This window comes from Mangifera indica, chromosome 11 (assembly GCF_011075055.1).
Source record: "Mangifera indica cultivar Alphonso chromosome 11, CATAS_Mindica_2.1, whole genome shotgun sequence".
Classification (NCBI taxonomy): domain Eukaryota; kingdom Viridiplantae; phylum Streptophyta; class Magnoliopsida; order Sapindales; family Anacardiaceae; genus Mangifera; species Mangifera indica.
Window position 1 is genome coordinate 16,842,725 of NC_058147.1, and position 18,945 is coordinate 16,861,669.

At 34.0% G+C, this 18,945-nt stretch overlaps 3 protein-coding genes and 1 long non-coding RNA gene across 5 annotated transcripts; 3 read left to right on the plus strand and 1 right to left on the minus strand.

Annotated features, from left to right (window-relative positions):
- The first annotated feature begins 2,874 nt into the window (after positions 1 to 2,874).
- LOC123228698 lies at positions 2,875 to 4,917 on the plus strand. Of its 2 annotated transcripts, none has more exons than XR_006504748.1 (3): positions 2,875 to 2,933; positions 4,440 to 4,538; positions 4,684 to 4,917. It is a non-coding gene; the product is annotated as an uncharacterized LOC123228698 (long non-coding RNA). The 2 variants fall into 2 exon arrangements; XR_006504749.1 differs by lacking the exon at positions 2,875 to 2,933 and adding an exon at positions 2,936 to 2,992.
- A 1,713-nt stretch (positions 4,918 to 6,630) lies between these two features.
- LOC123228697 lies at positions 6,631 to 8,995 on the plus strand. Its single transcript, XM_044654170.1, has 2 exons — positions 6,631 to 7,052; positions 8,571 to 8,995. The coding sequence occupies exons 1-2, from the start codon at positions 6,811 to 6,813 to the stop codon at positions 8,776 to 8,778; spliced, it is 450 nt and encodes a 149-aa protein (XP_044510105.1). The 5' UTR covers positions 6,631 to 6,810; the 3' UTR covers positions 8,779 to 8,995.
- A 107-nt stretch (positions 8,996 to 9,102) lies between these two features.
- On the plus strand, positions 9,103 to 11,425 carry LOC123228696 (probable fructokinase-5). The gene is made up of 3 exons (XM_044654169.1): positions 9,103 to 10,320; positions 10,404 to 11,069; positions 11,155 to 11,425. The coding sequence occupies exons 1-3, from the start codon at positions 10,141 to 10,143 to the stop codon at positions 11,287 to 11,289; spliced, it is 981 nt and encodes a 326-aa protein (XP_044510104.1). The 5' UTR covers positions 9,103 to 10,140; the 3' UTR covers positions 11,290 to 11,425.
- Positions 11,426 to 11,612: 187 nt separating this feature from the next.
- LOC123229919 (CLP protease regulatory subunit CLPX3, mitochondrial) lies at positions 11,613 to 18,723 on the minus strand. The gene is made up of 15 exons (XM_044655960.1): positions 17,846 to 18,723; positions 17,606 to 17,667; positions 17,408 to 17,505; positions 17,247 to 17,326; positions 17,106 to 17,156; positions 15,368 to 15,442; positions 15,201 to 15,278; positions 14,993 to 15,049; positions 14,299 to 14,369; positions 14,093 to 14,192; positions 13,824 to 13,928; positions 12,849 to 12,911; positions 12,633 to 12,755; positions 12,351 to 12,509; positions 11,613 to 11,963 (listed from the first exon to the last, which is right to left on the minus strand). The coding sequence occupies exons 1-15, from the start codon at positions 18,542 to 18,544 to the stop codon at positions 11,889 to 11,891; spliced, it is 1,896 nt and encodes a 631-aa protein (XP_044511895.1). The 5' UTR covers positions 18,545 to 18,723; the 3' UTR covers positions 11,613 to 11,888.
- Positions 18,724 to 18,945: the final 222 nt, after the last annotated feature.

The window sequence follows — 18,945 nt, forward strand, 5'->3', positions numbered from 1 at the left end:
TGTCTTTGTCTTCTTTCCTGACAAAGACGAGATCTCTTATTTTTGTCTGATCTCATCTTTGTCTTCCCTGATGAAGATGAACAACTTCGTCTTCCCGATGAAATTGGAAGTTATTTTTTATGTCAATCGACATCGTCCAAGCTTTTAAACGACAAAAGTTTAGCCATCGAAGGTAGAGAAGGTATCAGGAGATCTTTGTCACTGGCAATAATGTCATATTTGATGTCAAAAATCCAAAAACTAAACCCTAGAGGGGAAATGTCATTTTTTAAAACTTGGGTTAAAAGGAAATTTTTAGTTTTTAAGGTTTAAGGAAGGGAAAGAAGATTAAATTTTGGTTTATTTTTAATATTATAGATGAAATGATGATTTTGCACCTGAAACCTTTAATTTTAACCACTTATCAGTGAGTATTTGGGATTTTCAAAGTTAAAGAGTGGGAATTTGAGATAAAAGAATACTTTGGTTAGGAATAAGTCCTTTGGCCTTTGGTTTACTTTGAAAAGGGTATTTCAAAAACTTTACAAGTTTTAATAAATAAGGTTTTATTAAGCTATTTCATGAATTTACGACTTGTTTTAAATTAAATGCATGCTTAAAATAGATAATTTAGTGATGTCTTTCCTCTATGGGGTAGTAATTCTAGAAGGGCTGTTACACCATTACACACAGGTGTGTTTCGTTTAAATTTTTTATTTTCCACACTTGATCAAACCTCGATCAAAGCTCCCAATGGTCAGATTTTCTTCTAAAAGAAATGTAGACATGGACGCTCCATGATAAAGCACTGTTGTTCCTCATATGTGATATTTTTCCAAAATTCTAAAGGCATGAACGGGAAAGCAACGAGAATTGGAATGCTTGAATTTTTGCCTATGCACGGGCATGCATCATTTTCTCTTTGATTTCTTCATGAAGCACAATGTGATTGAATGACAATTTTTCCTTATGTGCGTGAACCAGTAGATACACAGGCGTATTGTAATACCCTCAAGTATGTTCCAGGGGCAATTATGTCTTTTGACCCTGTTTTGAGATATTTCTCATTTTAAATATATATATGTATGGGTGTGTTTATATATATATATATATATATATATATATATATATATATGGAGAGAAAAGTCCAAAAAGGCAACCTTTACATTTTTTCCATCATTTTCCCATCCCTTCCAGAAAAGGTAGCCTTCTTCATGCTTTTTCTTTGCTTTTTGAAGAAAAAGGAAGGATTTGAAGGAGTTTTGGAAGACAAGTAAGGAAAGAAAAGAAAAGGAAGCACTTTGGAAGCCTTGGTAACCAAAAGATCTCTTCCTTTTTCCTTTACCTATGCTTATATATGTATTGGATGCATGTTATATGAATATGTTAGTATGTTTTGGTGTTGATTTAAGGTGATTTTGGTGATAAAGGAAGCAAGACAAGGAAAAGGAAGCCAACTTGCAAAAAATTGGCTTGAAATAAGGTAAGGGGTATCATCCTTAATATATTACATGTTTTAGCCTTTTGGTTCCTTGGACCTATGTTATAAATGATTATTTTGAAGTTGATAAATGTTGTTTTGCCATTTGGGGTGTTTATGTGTGTGATTTTGTTGATGGCAGAGAGTTAGATAATATTTACAGTTTTGCCACTGAGTTCGTCCCATGTTTTGGCTGCTTTATCTTATGAATCATGGGTGCTATTATAGCTTGTTGGAAAGCTCTTTGAATTCTCTTTCCAATGATATATATTTTGTATGAATTAAAGATCATTTGGACTGTTAAATATTGTATGAACCAAAAGGACTGTTTTACCAAATAAACAGTAAAGATAGTCTTTGCCACTGATTTCATCCCACGTTTTGACTGTCTTATCTAATGAGTTATGAGTTCTATTATATCGTTTTAGAAAGCTCTTTGAATTCTCTTTTCAGTGATATATAGCTTGTATGAATTGAGGATCATTTGGACTGTTAAATATTGTATGAACCACAAGGACTGCTTTACCAAATAAACAGAGGAGGCTGTTTTTGCCATTGATTTCATCTCACGTTTTTACTATCTTATATAATGAATTATGAGTGTTATTATAGCTTGTTGGAAAGCTCTTTAAATCCTCGTTTCAACGATATATAGCTTGTATGAATTAGAAACCATTTGGACTGTGAAATTGTATGAAAAAGAAGGCTGCCCTGTCAAATAAACAGGGTTGTGAACAATATTTCACAGTTTTGGAAAGGAAAAGAAAGGAAAGGAAAGAAATGAGAGAAAAAGAAAAGAAGAAGAAAAGAAAGAAAAGCAAGAAAAGAAATTTGGGGCTCAAGATTCAGGAGTCTTCCCAAGAGTATGGTCGGGTGAGTTATGAATAGATTTAGATGGAAGCAAAATTAGTAAGATATAAGGCCCACATGCATGATATGAACTATGAGGGGGCACTTTACACTACACAGCCCACAGTAGGGCACGTCTGTAGTAGGACATAGACCCATAGTAGGGTCCACTCGTAGTAGAGCATGCTCATAGTAGAGCTTAATTCAGATTCAGAAATGGTGTAATGAGAGAAAGAAAGAGAGCTCGAGCTTAGAGAAGTACCAAATCCCTATAGTCAGCTTCCAGAAAGTATTAAATAGATATCAGATGGGATAAAATATAACCCAAATAGTAAAGCATGAACTAGATTATCCCCTCGATTTCTTATGGGGGTTATGAGTGAGGTTGAGTCCCGAGAGTGAGTTAGAACAAGAATGGAAATAGTTTACTTAATTTTTTCCCCTTACTGAGTGTTCTTATCACTCACTTCCTTTTCTTTCATGATTGTAGGTACAAGTGTCGAGGTTGCTGCGAGGTAGGGTCAGGTCAGTATAGGTAGATCCGGCTAGAGTTGACTATCTCTAGTTTATATTACATGCATACAGTGGCATGTTCTTATCGACTTTTGACCTTTTTGAGATGATGGTACAGTTGTATATGATTACTCCACGTATTCAGATGCTTTCAGATGAGTTTTCACATAAGTATATACATCTTTTGTTCCCTTCCAGATTTTCAGTTTTCTTAAAATAATTTTTAAACACTTTTAGTGATACGTTCATGTTAAAGTATTTTAAAAGATAAAAAAAAATAGACACTCCGGATATTAATTAGTAACATTTCTTCTTTAGTGGGTAGTATTTCTAGGAAGAGATGTTACATGTGTGTTAAAGACACACAAACATATATTGCATTGACTTCTATTGACTTTGCCCAAAATTACATATGAAGGCTACACAAGCACGTTTTCCTTGTGTTTGGCTTGATACATAGGTGTGTTAGTATGGAACTTGGGTATATGTATCCTATTTCTTCATTTGTCAAATTATGTCCATTTGGTAATGTTTTTAACATATTTTTTAGACAATGTTAGCCATTCAAACTTGTGTTTTTAGCTTAATTAAAACACCTAGGGATCCAACAATAATGATAAGTCACATGGTCATTATAATGTAGTCAATGACTTATCATGCAATTATACTTGTATACGAAGTAATTCTTTGACCTGAGATATCATGGTCAGATTTGATATGAATGTGTGTGGTTCATATGACCTATAAATACGAGACTAATCATGTTTTGTACAAAAGATCATGTTGGTCATACGTTATTTGTAACTATAGAGGTAACAATGATCAATATGGGATCCATCAGAGTTATTGGATTTAGAGTATTTACTGACTTAGGAATAATCCAATTTAGATAACTTGATTGAATGTTAGTAGATATTGGAAATCAAAATCTTTGGCTAAAGTATAATATAAGTTATACGAAGGTTGTTTGTGATGACACATTCTAAATATATTGATGGATGATTCATAAAGTATCAAGATTAGGGCTTTCACATGTCATGAATTTGAACTCGATCAAGATTAGGTAACAGAAAGATCTTACTTACACAATATGTACAATTGGAAAATTATGTTCGATTCAGTATTTCTTCATCGTGGTTTAGGGGTTATAACACAATACTAGATGTTTACTATAGTCATTGAGTCTCTGAATATGTTTTTTGGATTGTCTGAAAATCTGAAAAATAGCTTATGGCTAAGTCATGGTGAACCTAAAGGGACAGACCAATAAACCAAACATATAGAAGAGTGAGGATTAATGATTTGAGGTTGGCTAGCACTTTTTGAAGGGTAATAAAGATTACATCGTATAAAAATTTTTATGTGTGTAAAATACCATTTTAAGAGTTAAGGTATTTATGAGATAAATCTATGGTTTCTAATGTATATGTATGATATACATGCATGAATATTGTTTAAATTGAGAATTTAGAAGGGTTACAAAAATTAGTTAATTGTTAACTAAAGTCACCTTATGTAAACATGAGTTTAGTTTATTTTAGCCTTAAACAAGTTCATTTGCACTAAAACTCTTTATCTTAATAGAATGCATTTTTCTCCTTCTTTTCTTTGGTTTCAGCCAAGAGCTTTTTTGCTTGGTTTGTGGACTTCTTTGGAGGCTTGACAAGTGTGGAGTTATCCTCCATCATTCTACACCAAAATCTCAAACTTGGAGTAGGTAAAAATCTCTCCACCTTCATATATGCTTGTATGGTGCTAATTAGTGCATCCTTGTTAGTTGCATCTTGTTTTTGCCAAGTTTTCTTCTTCACTTTCTTGCATATAATTTCAAAAGCCTAATTAATTTTGGTTGAATATGCAAGCCCTATTCATTCAACTTGCATATTTCCTCAAAAGATTATTAGAGGATGAAGAGAGAACCAAAGAGATAAGGTGAGGAACAACCTTGTTGATGACTTAATCGAATGTGAAAAAAAGCTTGGAGTCACTTGACCCCACTAAAATTTCAAATATATAAAATTTTATTAATTTGTATTTTAACTGATAATTACTTTGTGATCCCAGTACATAATTTATAATACTAAAAATTATTAAATAAAAAATAAAATGTGAGTCATGTGATCCCATTAAAAGAGAAACGACTAAAAAAGTATATAGATGTGAAAAGTGATATTAGGTGGTCATGAGTTAAGTGTTAGAAGAACATTTTTTTGCAATGAAGATAATAAAAATTCGACTGCAAAATAAAATAGAAGATAAATTGTTGGATGATTACATATATTAAAGCAAATTTATTTGAAAAAATTCCTAATGAAGCAATTATACCACGTTTTTTATATATGAAGAATTGTCGAGGCTAATTAGAAAAGAGATATATCTGTATATAATTTTAAAGTGAAAGTTTTGATTAAATTATTTTATTTTACTCATAACTATATTTGTTACATTAATAAGTTAATTTTATTGTAAAAATTAATTAGTTTAAAATTTTGTCCCACTAACTTAAATTTGTGACTACCAAAATGCCTGATTGCGAAGATTCTAAACTCCAGTCATGCCAATCTTTCTAATTTTTCAATATTTCTTTCACTTTTAAGAATAAAAAAAATAAAGTTATATAATCTATAACTAGGGAGTGACTAAAAATTTTGTAGGAATATCGTGTGGTAATCTATCATCTAATGAATTTATTCTTCATTTATATTAACCTCGAACTTACTTAGTTTGGTTTTAAAAATCGATTTAACTTATTTAAAATTTATTTAGATCGAATGAACTGAGTTTGATATTGAATGATTGGCTCATTTTTAATACCAAATTAAATTAAAATTAAACAAAGTTTGGTTTAGTTTTGGCTCATGAACTATGCAATGATTTGATTCAATTCGAGTTTGATTTATTATTCGATTTGAATCATATCAAACAATTATTAAAATAACATCATTTTGTATATTATTAGATAAACGATATTGTTTTGTCAATAAGCAATATACTTGAGTTATAAATCTAAATCATTAACTCAAACCGAACTTTAAACCGAAGGACATAAACTTGAGCTACTCTTAAATTTGACTTGACAAAACTAAGTAGAAATTTAGTCAAATTTAAGTTTTATTAGTTTCAATTAATGTTTTTAAAACTAAATAGTTAATTGAATTGATTATCTTATTAGTTTATGGTTCCATTGGTTTAACCGCTTTAACCTATCAATTTCAATATAAGTCGTTATAATTGAAAAAATAATCTATAAAAATTGAATTAACACTTCATAGTAATATACAATTATTCAATTAATTAATATGAATGTCATTTGGTAAATATTCCTAAATTTATCAATATAAAGGATGGTACGAACTTTTAATATATTTATTTATACTGATTATATAATACATGACATGACATGACATGACATGACATTAAAGTACAAATAATTCACATAAACTATATTTGATTTATTGACTCCAAATTTTAATAATACAAATCCTTTTGCATTGAAAACCAAGTATGCAAAATATTATCATAAATTAAAATTTTTATATTACTCGTATAACCAATTTTGATTGGTTTCGACAAATTTTTCAATAACCCAATAATTACATGAAAATTAGACTGAATTACAAACAGGTTTGTGATTGAAAAGGTAAAACCGGCCACTTTGATTCAGTTTTAAAGACACTACTTTTAGTTTGAATCAAATTTAAACTAAAAAATATTCAAATTTGGCTTCGTTCGTATCTGACGTTGATCAAGGTCGACTTGCTTGAATCAATACGTAGATTTGATCTAAAGCTTGAACCGGATCCACCTAATTCTGGAACAAGGGTTGGAGGTGTGGGCTTACAATAAAGAAGAAGGCCCAATATCAAGATATTGCTTACATTATTTTTAGGAGGAAGAAGAAAAGACAAGACAACACATACATCAAAGCCTTTATCGTTTCCTCAGAAGCTGGAGCCTTGCAGGAACAATTTGCAGAGCAAAGGCAAAGAATGCAAACTTCTACATTAAATCACACTTTAATCTTATCTTTCATACTTCTTCTACTACTCTCTTTACTTGTTCCTGTCATCATCAACACTCCCAAGTCTCCGCCATCTCTTTCACTTGTAAATCACAACCCTGAAATGTCTCCCACTATCACTACCACCACCACCGAGATATTCGGAGTCAAGATTCAGAAAAACCCTCCTCAGTCTAAGCTTGATGAGCTTGATGTGTCCTCTTGGCCCAAGTGAGTAAAGTTCGCATCTTTATCACTGTGGCTTCTTATTGTGTTGTCGATACTTGTTCTTTTTTATGCCCTTTCTGTAGAAAAAATTTGTCCTTTTTTGTTATTGTTGTATATTTTTAGATTAGAAGAGTTTAGGGCGTATCTGTGTTGCGGGAAACAGGAGTGGAGTATAGGAGTGGTTTTGTGGTAAAATGGCTGATGGGTTTTTAAGAAAATGAATAGTTGTTTTATGAAAAATCTGGCAAATCTGAGGTTTTTTTTTTTTTTGGTGTAAACGAGTTGAAATTGGCTTCTTTTCTACATTTTCAAAAGCTTGGTTGGGGACTTTTATCATGTATTCACACTTAGGTTGGCAATTTAGTGTTAAAGTTGCCATTTTTTCTGCACATTTTGTCTCTATTATTCGCCTTTGCACTGAAAATTCAACTTTGTATGTTCAGTCAGAAAATTATAGATTTAATATTGATCCCTACTTTTCAGATAGCTTGTAAAGGTTTATTATTGCTTTGTACATTAATTATAGTTGGAGCGGGCTGCAAGCTGACTGATTTGGGTGGCATTTGATATAATTGATAGGTTCTTTAGAAGAAAAGAGGAAGATCAAGATGATGATAACTTATTATAACTTCGACAAGTCTTTCATTCTAGTTAAAATGTTTGACTTTTTTCTTTTCTAGTGGAGGATGAAAGTTCACATATAATTGGATGTAGGTATGTGGTTGATTGTAGGTATGAATTTGCTGCTAGTAAAAATGTTCAAGGACTTAATATAAGGAAGTTGTATTCTTTAAAGTATGATGTGGAGACCCTTTTTAGATTTAAATTATTAAATTGTATAATCCCTTGATATTAAGCAACTTTGGGCGGTAAACCTGCATATGCTTTATAAGTTTTATTTGGTTATTGTTTTAGCATATACTGTGTGTTGGACAAAATAACATGAGGTTCAATCCTGGTGACTGTCCTCTCTTCATCCAATCCTGTCTTGACTTGGGTATGTTGTTAATGTTACGCTAATTAGAAAGAACCTTAAGAAAGATTGAAAATTTTGCAATGTTGGAAGCACGGAGATATGAAAAGGAGTGGAAGGGGGCTTGAGTTTCTTCATTGTTCAAATTCACTCCATTTCTATTTCTTTAGAAAGGGGTAGCTTTAGAATAAGTTCTTCCCAATTTAACTTCCTTTTTTTCTGCCTTGTGTCTGTTAGAATGCCCTTCTTGTCAATTCATTATTTCAATGCATGTATCTTAGTTCAAAAGTGATCTCATTTGAACTGAGATCAGTGCGATTATTTGTTTTCTGAACTGTAATATACACTGCTCTGTGAATGTGGTAGTCAAAAGTTGGCCTAAATTCATTTGTTAGCTCACCACCGATATTGCATCCATGTTCTTTAACCAGCACCATGATAACGCATGTGTATTTATTATATATTTGTCTAAAAATGTTCTGATTTATGAGTATACATATTTTAAAATCAACATTAATGAAGCTATTACTTTGATATTTCATGAATAGGTGGGAATGCCCTCCAAGCAAATTTCCGTGGACATTCAAAGCGACAGAGACAATGTATTTTCTCGAGGGGAAAGTTCAGGTTTATGTTGAAGGGAATGAAGGATCATTTGAAATTGGGGCTGGCGATTTGGTTATTTTTCCCAAAGGGATGAACATTACTTGGGATGTTGTTGAAGCGGTGAACAAGCACTACAGCTTGGAAGACTAATGTAAATATATATATATATGCCTTGCTGAACTTATCAATCATTAGGATTTATGCAATAAAATTGTACCTAATCTCTTACAGGGGAGAATTCAGTTAGTAGATTTTCTAAAATCATCATCTACCTTTTAGTCAATGCATTGTGTTTCACTTTCACGATACTATAGTTTCAGAATGAGTTGGATGATAAAACCATCTATGATATGCTTCTATCTGTTTATGTATGATGTCCAACAAACTTAACATTTTTGGAATTTTTCAACATACGTTGTTGAAGTTGAAGCTTGGAGGAGTTGGGAGTGTAGATGCATTTGAATCTTTTAGTAGAATGCATCTACCTTTTAGTCAATGCATTGTGTTTCACTTTCACGATACTATAGTTTCAGAATGAGTTGGATGATAAAACCATCTATGATATGCTTCTATCTGTTTATCTATGATGTCCAACAAACTTAACCTTTTTTGGAATTTTTCAACATATGATGTTGAAGTTGAAGCTCAGGAGGAGTTGGGAGTGTAGATGCATTTGAATCTTTTAGTTGAATGCATCTACCTTTTAGTCAATGCATTGTGTTTCATTTTCACGATACTATAGTTTCAGAATGAGTTGGATGATAAAACGATCTATGATATGCTTCTATCTGTTTATATATGATGTCCAACAAACTTAACCATTTTTGGAATTTTTCAACGTACGTTGTTGAAGTTGAAGCTTGGAGGAGTTGCGAGTGTAGACGCATTTGAATCTTGCTAGAGACTTTGTAGGAGGTCTTATTGAAATATCATATCTTTGGGCAAGTAACATCCTGGGATATGTGTATGTTGAAAAACAATGTAAGATGCAGGTTAAATTTCAAAATAGCTAACGGTAGAAAGCAACATAGATAAAAAGGAACAAAGAAAAGTTCTCTTGTATTTCTATCCGAAACTCTACCAGTCCTTAAAAGTTGCAGGTGGCTTCACATCATCAATTTGGGATGGCAATATGCTTTATCTCAGTTAGGGGTGGATTCTATTTGAGTTGATGCATTTAGTAATGTGGTCTTTATAACAAATAAATTCCATATCGCGATGACATGTGGAATAAGAAAGAAGAGTTTATAAGTGTAATGTTATTCAAAATTTACTTATTTTTTATGAAATGCATTATTTATAAAAGTTTGATGATAACGGTACATGTATTAGAGACTAGGTAAACTCTTATTACTCTTTCAAATAGGATCTTCTTTGCTTATACAAAGGCTATTCAACAGCAACACATAGTTTCAGATTTTATTGTTATAATATTTTTTATATATAGGATTCATCATTTTGTTCGTTTGTCATTATTTCATTCTTTGAGGAAAAGAAAAAAAGAGAGACAAGATGGCTTCCCAAGCTCCATTGATAGTATCATTCGGTGAGATGCTTATTGATTTTGTTCCTGATGTTGCTGGTGTCTCCCTAGCTGAATCTAATGGCTTCATCAAAGCCCCCGGTGGTGCTCCGGCTAATGTGGCCTGTGCCATTGCCAAGATTGGGGGTAACGCAGCATTCATTGGCAAGGTTCCGGCGGCCTGTTTGTTGTTTATATTAAATAAATGCAACAAAAAAATTGTAATAATAATTAATTTGTGCTTGTGTGACAGGTTGGTGAAGATGAGTTTGGATACATGCTAAGAGACATCCTGAATAAGAATGGAGTGAAAACAGAAGGAGTGTGTTTTGATAAGAACGCAAGAACAGCATTGGCTTTTGTGACATTGAGAAATGATGGAGAGAGGGAGTTCATGTTTTACAGAAACCCAAGTGCAGATATGTTGTTGAAGGAGTCAGAATTAAACATGAAAATGATCAAAGAGGCCAAAATATTTCATTATGGATCAATAAGCTTGATATCCGAGCCATGCAGATCAGCTCATATGGCAGCCATGAAAGCTGCTAAAGAAGCTGGGTGTTTGCTGTCTTATGATCCCAATGTTCGGTTGCCTCTTTGGCCATCAGAGGATGCTGCTAGAGATGGGATCAAAAGCATATGGAATTATGCTGATTTTATTAAGGTCAGTGATGATGAAGTGGGGTTTTTGACAAAAGGAGGAGATCCAAATAAGGATGATGTGGTGATGACATTGTGGCATGATAAGCTCAAGTTGCTAGTTGTGACATATGGAGACAAGGGTTCTGGGTATTTCTCCAGCAAATTCAAAGGAAGGGTCCCTGGATTTGCAGTCAAAACTGTTGACACAACTGGTGCTGGTGATTCTTTTGTTGGATCTTTTCTTGCTAATCTCGCCAAAGATCCAAATATTTTGGCAGTAATTAATTCTTCTACCTATCCCTTTTCTCATATGTTTCATCTAATTAAGATGATTTATTTATTAATTCATTTGTGTGTTATAGGATGAAGCCAAACTCAAGGAGGCTCTTATATTTTCAAATGCTTGTGGAGCACTTTGCACTACTCAGAAAGGGGCCATTCCAGCTCTCCCAACTCCTGCTGCTGCCCAACAACTCATCAAGTCAAGCAAAAAATAGATCATGCTTTTTACTGAACTCTTTAATAATAATTAGTTTTCATCAAGTGACTTGACTCTCAATTTTTGAGAAATTTGGTGTCACATTTTTCATTATTATTGGTGTAATGAATATTTTAACTCCACTAATCACACCATTGCCGGGCATAAACCCTAATGAACTTTCTTCAAATAATGAATGCTCACAATACATCATTTATGATTATATGCCTTCCAAATGGACCTAATGAAGTTTGAGACAAAACTTTCAAATGTCTAGACTAGAAAATAAGCACAAGTAGAAATGCAATGAACATTTGAAACATTATTCAATCAAGAATAAGATTATGGAAAGACAAAAACTACCATCTCTATAGAAGTAGAATTTCTTCTTTGAATGCAACATATTTTTGTACAATGTGCTGCTTGAAATAAGAATGCTACATTACATCTTTCTTTTTCCCTTTCCTCCTTCCAATGAATTTATGAACCAGAAACTAAGCTGTTTTATAAGGGGATAATAATTAATTACACCCACTTACTTATGAATTTGATTTTTACAAATAACGTTAGGAATAACAGTAGAAATTATATTGCAACGATTCAATTGTTGTTGTAATGTTACATGCTCATGGCTCTTGATGAAACCTCTGCTTCACCCTCCACTAACTCTCTATCAGTTGCTTCAGCACTTTCCTGCACACATGTACAACCAAATATCAATTACTAACTTCTATCCCTTTGGCACAAACTGATTAAACTCCAAAATAACAAGATGGGAAAATTTTTAATCCTTGAGATTTGGCATAAATTGTTATATACACTAGTTTTTAAGTTCAGTATAAATGTTTCCTGATAGCTGATACAATGAAAAAAAAAAAAAGTTCATAAATCACTTCCTATCAAAATTCTCTCTTCCAGACAAGGTCTCACATTACCACCAAATCTCAGATCATATCAATTTGTATTTATCCACAACCCATTATTATTTAATTAAGGTCAATGCCCTATCATAAATAACATGATTAATAATAATTTGCATTACAGGAGACATGCTGTATTACTGATATATGTGAACCATACCGCTGAATCTTTCAACTTTTCCCCAGCAAGATATCGGTCTAATGCACCTTCTCCATGAAGAATTTTGCCACCACATCCTGGAGCACTTACTGAGCCCACCGACTGCTCATCTATCACAACAGCATCTACTCTATCACTACCTGTCTTTACATCTGGAATCTGAAACGTGCAAAAAAATAAAAGGATTTAGTCCCACATATATTGTTCTCATACAACAGTACCTATAATCGAATGCTTTAGGGCCGCATTTTGGTCCAATAGGCAACATCTATATGCCCTCACCTCATACATAGCTTCAGTTAAAATGCTTTCTAGTATGGCTCTCAAACCCCTGGCACCGGTATTCTTAGCCATGGCTTTTTCGGCAATCAATCTTAGTGCTTTCTCAGTGAAATGTAACTTCACCTGAAATTACATTAAAGGTTACACAATACTAAATATATGTTACAAAATACGATACCTGGAGAAAGATGTAAGACATACAGTCAAGTTACTCACATTGTTCATGCTAAACAACTTCTTGTACTGCTTACCAAGTGCATTTTTTGGTTCCATAAGGACCTGTCAAATTAAGGGAAAAGAATCTACAAGTAAGTTATGTTAGATACTTCTGAAATGGTATTAAAGGCAACACTATCCAGAGTTAGTACTTCAGAGACTAGTTTCAAGTTTGGATTGCTCACTTCCATGTAAATCTGAGTACATTGAATAAAACAATGGTGAAGGCAGAGCATTTGAAATAACAGGTTTGTTTTGGGAGTTTCATTTCTATCTTCAAACCTAAAAGTTAAAACTGTTACAATAGCCAAATAGAGTCATTAGAGATGCTCTCAAAGCTCAGAAACAGAGGTCTCGAGCTTGTCAGCCAAGAACTTTTACCACTAAACCAGACAATTACTCCTAAGCCAAATAAAGCCTTCTCAATTGCTTATTTGCATTGGTAAAATAAAAAGCTTATTATTGCAGCTGAGAATTCTGGTTTTTTGTTGGAAAACCGTGTATAAAATATGCATACACATCCTGGCATCAAATCATTGGAATTAGTATAATAAGATTCATTAAGCATTTTTAGACTAAAAATTTATCAAGAATTTATTGAAAGGAAAAGAGCAAGCTCTCAGTTCATTAAACACAATGCTTTAAGATATAAGTTAAAATTTCATGGAATGCATTCAAGTCCAACATTTTTTATAGAAGCACTTGAGTCCAATATTCCCCTTCAATAATTGAATATATGGATTCTGCTCATAATTGTGGATGAGTATGGTCCAACATTCAGAATCCAGAATGCAACAAAATCATATGACTTGCAATTCTCTTTAAATGAAAAACATGCTTATAATTTTCAATACTAAATTTTCTCAGCCTAAGGAGTAGAATCATAATTAAGAAAAACAATCACAAATCAATAGCCCAAACAAGTAAGAAAATACATGGGAGAACTCGATAAACCAAAATGAAATGAAGCATTACCTTAACAAGTTGGTCCTCAGTTAGAGCTGACAAACTAACTAATATTGGAAAGCGACCAATAAATTCAGGTATAAGGCCATATGAAATGAGATCAGAACTCTCAACCTAAAAATAGAAAGTGAAACTTTCAGGCCACTTTTGGAAGGGATTTTTGCAAGAGAAATAAGAGGGAGGAGCAGGTTGAAAAGTGAAATTACTATTTTGAAATATAATGAAACCAACTAAAAAAGAATCCAACTAAAATTTCTGATTTCCAGAATATTTCTCACCGTTTCAAGCAAAGATGATGCCACTGCAGCATCAATTACTCCACCAGCTCTCATGTTTGCACGAACAGGAGCTCCAAAACCAATTGAAGAATCTTGCCGTCTGGTAAATAACAGATACAGTTGATAAGTTGTTGACTTCAAAAAATAATCTAAATAACATTTAGAGGAGGAAGTCCTGCAAGGAAAAGCTGTCAGAAAGCACTAACCTCTCTGAAATGGTTTTCTCAAGATCAATAAATGCTCCACCACATATGAAGAGGATGTCTTTTGTATCTATCTGCAAAGCATTTTCAATACATTTGAAATTATATTAGCTAAGCAACAGCCAAAATGAGATGATGAAAATATATATAACTAGAGTATTACCTAAAACTGAAAGAAAATAAACTCCTACATAAATTCAACTAAAAAAGGGCCATCTGCAACCTTTTTCTTTTGTTTACCAACTCCATTTTTGCTTAATGCAATTTTTAGTGGCATGTTTGTCATAGAAGTGGTTTTTTCTTTTTACACCAGCACCCAATATTATATCGATCTAGCAACCATGTCTGATAATATTTTTACTCCACAATACAGAATAGTGAGCTAAGTCTCATCATCTTATACTTCTATACCTAAATAAAGAATAACATGCTAAGAATTTAACAGCTTTGGAAATTGAACCTAAATTTGTAGTGGCCAATATATGGAAATTGCTGATTCACATAAATAAGCTCTAAAACAATTGAGAAGTCCGGACAATAACAAATTACTGATAGCTTCCATAAATGAAACATAGTGTAACACTGATAAATAAAATCAATCGAACACAGTCTCTTACATATAATGCACTGGCATGCATAAAATTCAAATATATTTGCAATGATAAAATAAAAAAATGGTGACGTGGTGCTAGAGTACCTGTATGTTATCACCCCGAGGATGCTTTCTTGCCCCCTTCTCTGGAACATTCACTATCTGGAAAAGCAGAAGATTCCTCTTTCCATTCAATATTAAAGATTCTAAAACCAATTTATATCTATTTATGTCAGCTCAGGAAATTTTGACTGAAAGAATACTGACAAATCTAAAATAAACTAGTGAGAAGAACAGAAAGTAATTGACTCACAGTTCCTTCAAGCATCTTCAATAATGCCTGTTGTACACCCTCACCAGAAACATCTCTACTAATATTTAAGCTCTCTGCCTGCAAAAATACTTTTAATTTTTAGGAAAACCTGGGGTCAAAAAGGAACCTACAAGGCAGTATAATCACTCGGGCAAAATGAAAGGGACCTTCTTAGTTATTTTATCAACTTCATCAATATAAACAATCCCTTGTTGAGCTGCTTGAACATTGAATTCAGACGCCTACATGCCAAATTAGAAAATCACATGCAAATGAGTTCACCAATAACTAGGAGGCCAAATAGGAGATAAAAATGAGAAATCACACACAATGTTTAAATATGGTCATTAGCATTATCAAATCAAACTTGATTGACTAAATAAAGCACTTATTTCACAAAAAAAATCTATATTGTAAATTCTTGTTTAAGGAAGAACAACTGAACAAACTTCAACCCAAATTCAAATGGACATGGGACTACATTGGGCGTGGCAATCAGCTATATCAGCATCATATCCAATGCAGAAAGCCTTGGGACAGGTCAAAACAAAATTTTGGTTAGAAAGATGTCCACAACACTTAGAGGAACTGTTTTCTTGCCAACAATAATAATTCTTCAAGAAGGAACAAGGGCATCATATACTTGTAAAGGAAGACACAAAGGTATGACTCTTATATAAGTTCTCCTATGCAGTTTTTAAAAATGCAAAGGAACAGTTATGAGAGTAGAAAGAATAGATAAGAATCAATACATGATAATAGCATGCACGGTAGCAGTTTTCTTTCATACATGACAATGGTAGCATATATATATGCAAAGGAGGTTAGGAAAAGAATTAAACAGTCGGTCCATCAAGGAAACTAAGGTTGACCTTTATGGACAACTTCTTTATTTTCAGATCTTTGCAGATCTCAAGGGCCATCATAAGAATTTTTCTACTGCACTTGGGTCAAAGGGAGTGATATAGGTTGAGAACTGAGGAGTTTGGGCTTAAGAATAGAACTTTTATTTTTTCTACAAATTATTTTGAAGAAAGCTTCATTTATTGCTAGACTATAACTGAAATTCAATTATTTAATGGAGTTCAACTTCAGAGACAAACTGTTAGGATTCCAAGTGCAAGGTATGGGACTTAGATCCCACATTGAAAAGTATGGGCAACTAGTGTGGGGTTTATATGGTCTTGGGCTCTCCCATCTCAATAATTAGCTTTTGAGGTGTGGTTCTCCTAAGGTTCGTATCATTTGGTATCAGAGTCATCACCATGTCTCCCAGTTGCAATCGTGCGACGCGGGTGGTGACACCGGCATTGCAGTGTTCGCCCGAGGCTAGCAGGGAGCTAGCGCATAGCCAGCCCGCGTGGGCACCGGGGCTGCGGAGCGTGGTGGTATGTTAGAATTTCAAGTGCAAGGTATGAGACTTGGATCCCACATTGGAAAGTATGGGCAACTAGTGTGGGGTTTATATGGCCTTGGGCTCTCCCATCTCAATAACTAGCTTTTGAGGTGTGGTTCTCCTAAGGTTCGTATCACAAACCCAACTCTTCAAATTCTATGTAGTAAAGATGGATATATACAATATATAAGCAGTTCAAGGCTTGGATTATATTTACCCTTTTTTACAAGTAAAAGGCACTATCATTGGAACATCTACATTTATCACAGAAAAATTGCAAGAATCTTCTTCTTACATAACACAATTACTGTCACTTACACAAGAAATGCCTTTGTAGAGATCAAAAAAACACAAACTAACCAACACAACATGATTTTGTCACAGAAACAATAAGATGTTGACCAAACTCCCACGAGAACATATATATATTGCAGTAATATGACAGGAAAGACAAGAAATAATGAAGAAATGTCTCTTGGAAAGTCTAAAGCTGTGAATATGAATAATACCATAAGAAGTTTATACAATATTGATTCAACATCTTCCCCAACATAACCAGCCTGCAAAAATAATACCATTCCAACAACTGAGCACTAAAATCTGTATAAATTCTATATTCATATAACAAGAACAACTAAAAACAGACTTGCCTGAGTTAAGGTCGTTGCATCAGCAATGACAAATGGCACATTGACAAAACGAGCTAGTGTTTTTGCAAGTAAAGTCTTCCCTATTTTATAACAGAAAAATTAGCCACTGATTTCTCAACCACATGCCACAAAAAACAACATACATAAATGCTGAGACATACCTGAACCAGTTGGCCCCATTAAAAGTACATTGCTCTTTTCTAACTCTACATTATCATCATCATCTATTGCTGCCATGGTCCCTGATTCCCCCCCTGACCTAGTACCGAAATCCCACACCTTCAGTTTAAACTTTGCAAATTTGAACTAATTCCAACGGAATGAATAAAGCACTTCGGAATAAGTAATCAGAAACTAACCCTTTTTGCAAGGAAGCATTATAAATCCTCTTATAGTGGTTATGAACAGCCACCGAAAGCACCTGCAGGAACCAACAAACACAAAACCATCCATCAAAATACGAGCTTTGATCAACATTACAACAATCTAATGACTTACAAAAACCAAACAGTCTTTCCTGAAGAAGTGCTTCGAATAAGTTAATTAAATAAATAAGAATGTTTGCATTTGAGAATTTTCATAAAACTAAAAAAGTAAACCTTTTTGGCTCTCTCTTGACCAATCACAAACTTATCAAGACCTTTGCAAATCTCCTTTGGCGTAGGCAAATTCTTCCCCAAATTAGCCCCACCCCATCCACCACCACCCTCACCAACACCGTGATTGGGTCCCACAGCTCGAACCACATTAACCCCAGGTGCAAAAGGGGGGCCCGGCGGTGTATGCACAGCCAAACCATTCGAAGGCGGAGGAGGGTCTCCTCCATAAGTCCTCTCATCACCACCACTCGAAACCTTCTTCAACCTCCTTCTGCCACTACTATTATAACCATTACTACTGACGTTGATTTCAACGAAGCTGCCTTGAAGAGGGGCAATCCTATAAGGCCGAAAGTAGTAAGCAGATTTACAATTGGGACAGATGTTGACTCCCTGGAAGGTGGCACCATCAATAGCAGTAGGAACCGGAGGGGAGAGATTGGACGAAGAAAACAAGAGATCCATGTGTTTAGAACATCTGGGACAGTTAGTTTCGGCCCTGATTTTACGATTATTGGTAAAATTGTCACCACCACTACCACCAGAGGGAGTGTCCCATTTGAAACGGTGTTGAAGGAGAGGATGGTGAATTGGGGGAAAAAGAAGAAGAGGGGAAGTGAGGTGGGGGGAAGAGGAGAGGTGTTTGAGGTGTCTGAGGTGGTGCTTGAGGTGGGACTTGCATCGCCAGATTGCAGACATATGAGAATTGAACAGAATTGAACTGTATTGATTGAATAAGGGGAGAGAGGGAAAATGAAAAGAAAGGAAAAGAAAAGAAAAGGGGGGGTATATATATAGACGGAAAGAGAGGAAAAGTAGCAGAGGATATGGAAATGGAGAGATGATGGGGACGGAGAATTTCTGGGGGGTTGATTGTAAAAAATGAAGTTTCTAAAAATTAACAGTTTGACTGGCGATTTAATATATATATATGTGAGTGGAATGGAATCACGCCTTCTCCGGGTTGGCAGTTACCCCCACGAAGCCAGGCACGGCATCGTGTTTTAACTGTTAAAACAACCGGCTTGCCCCTGCTCTGCGTCAAAATGACAGGTTAGTCCCTAAGGTTTCACTTAATTACCTTTAGTAACGCTTAGTGA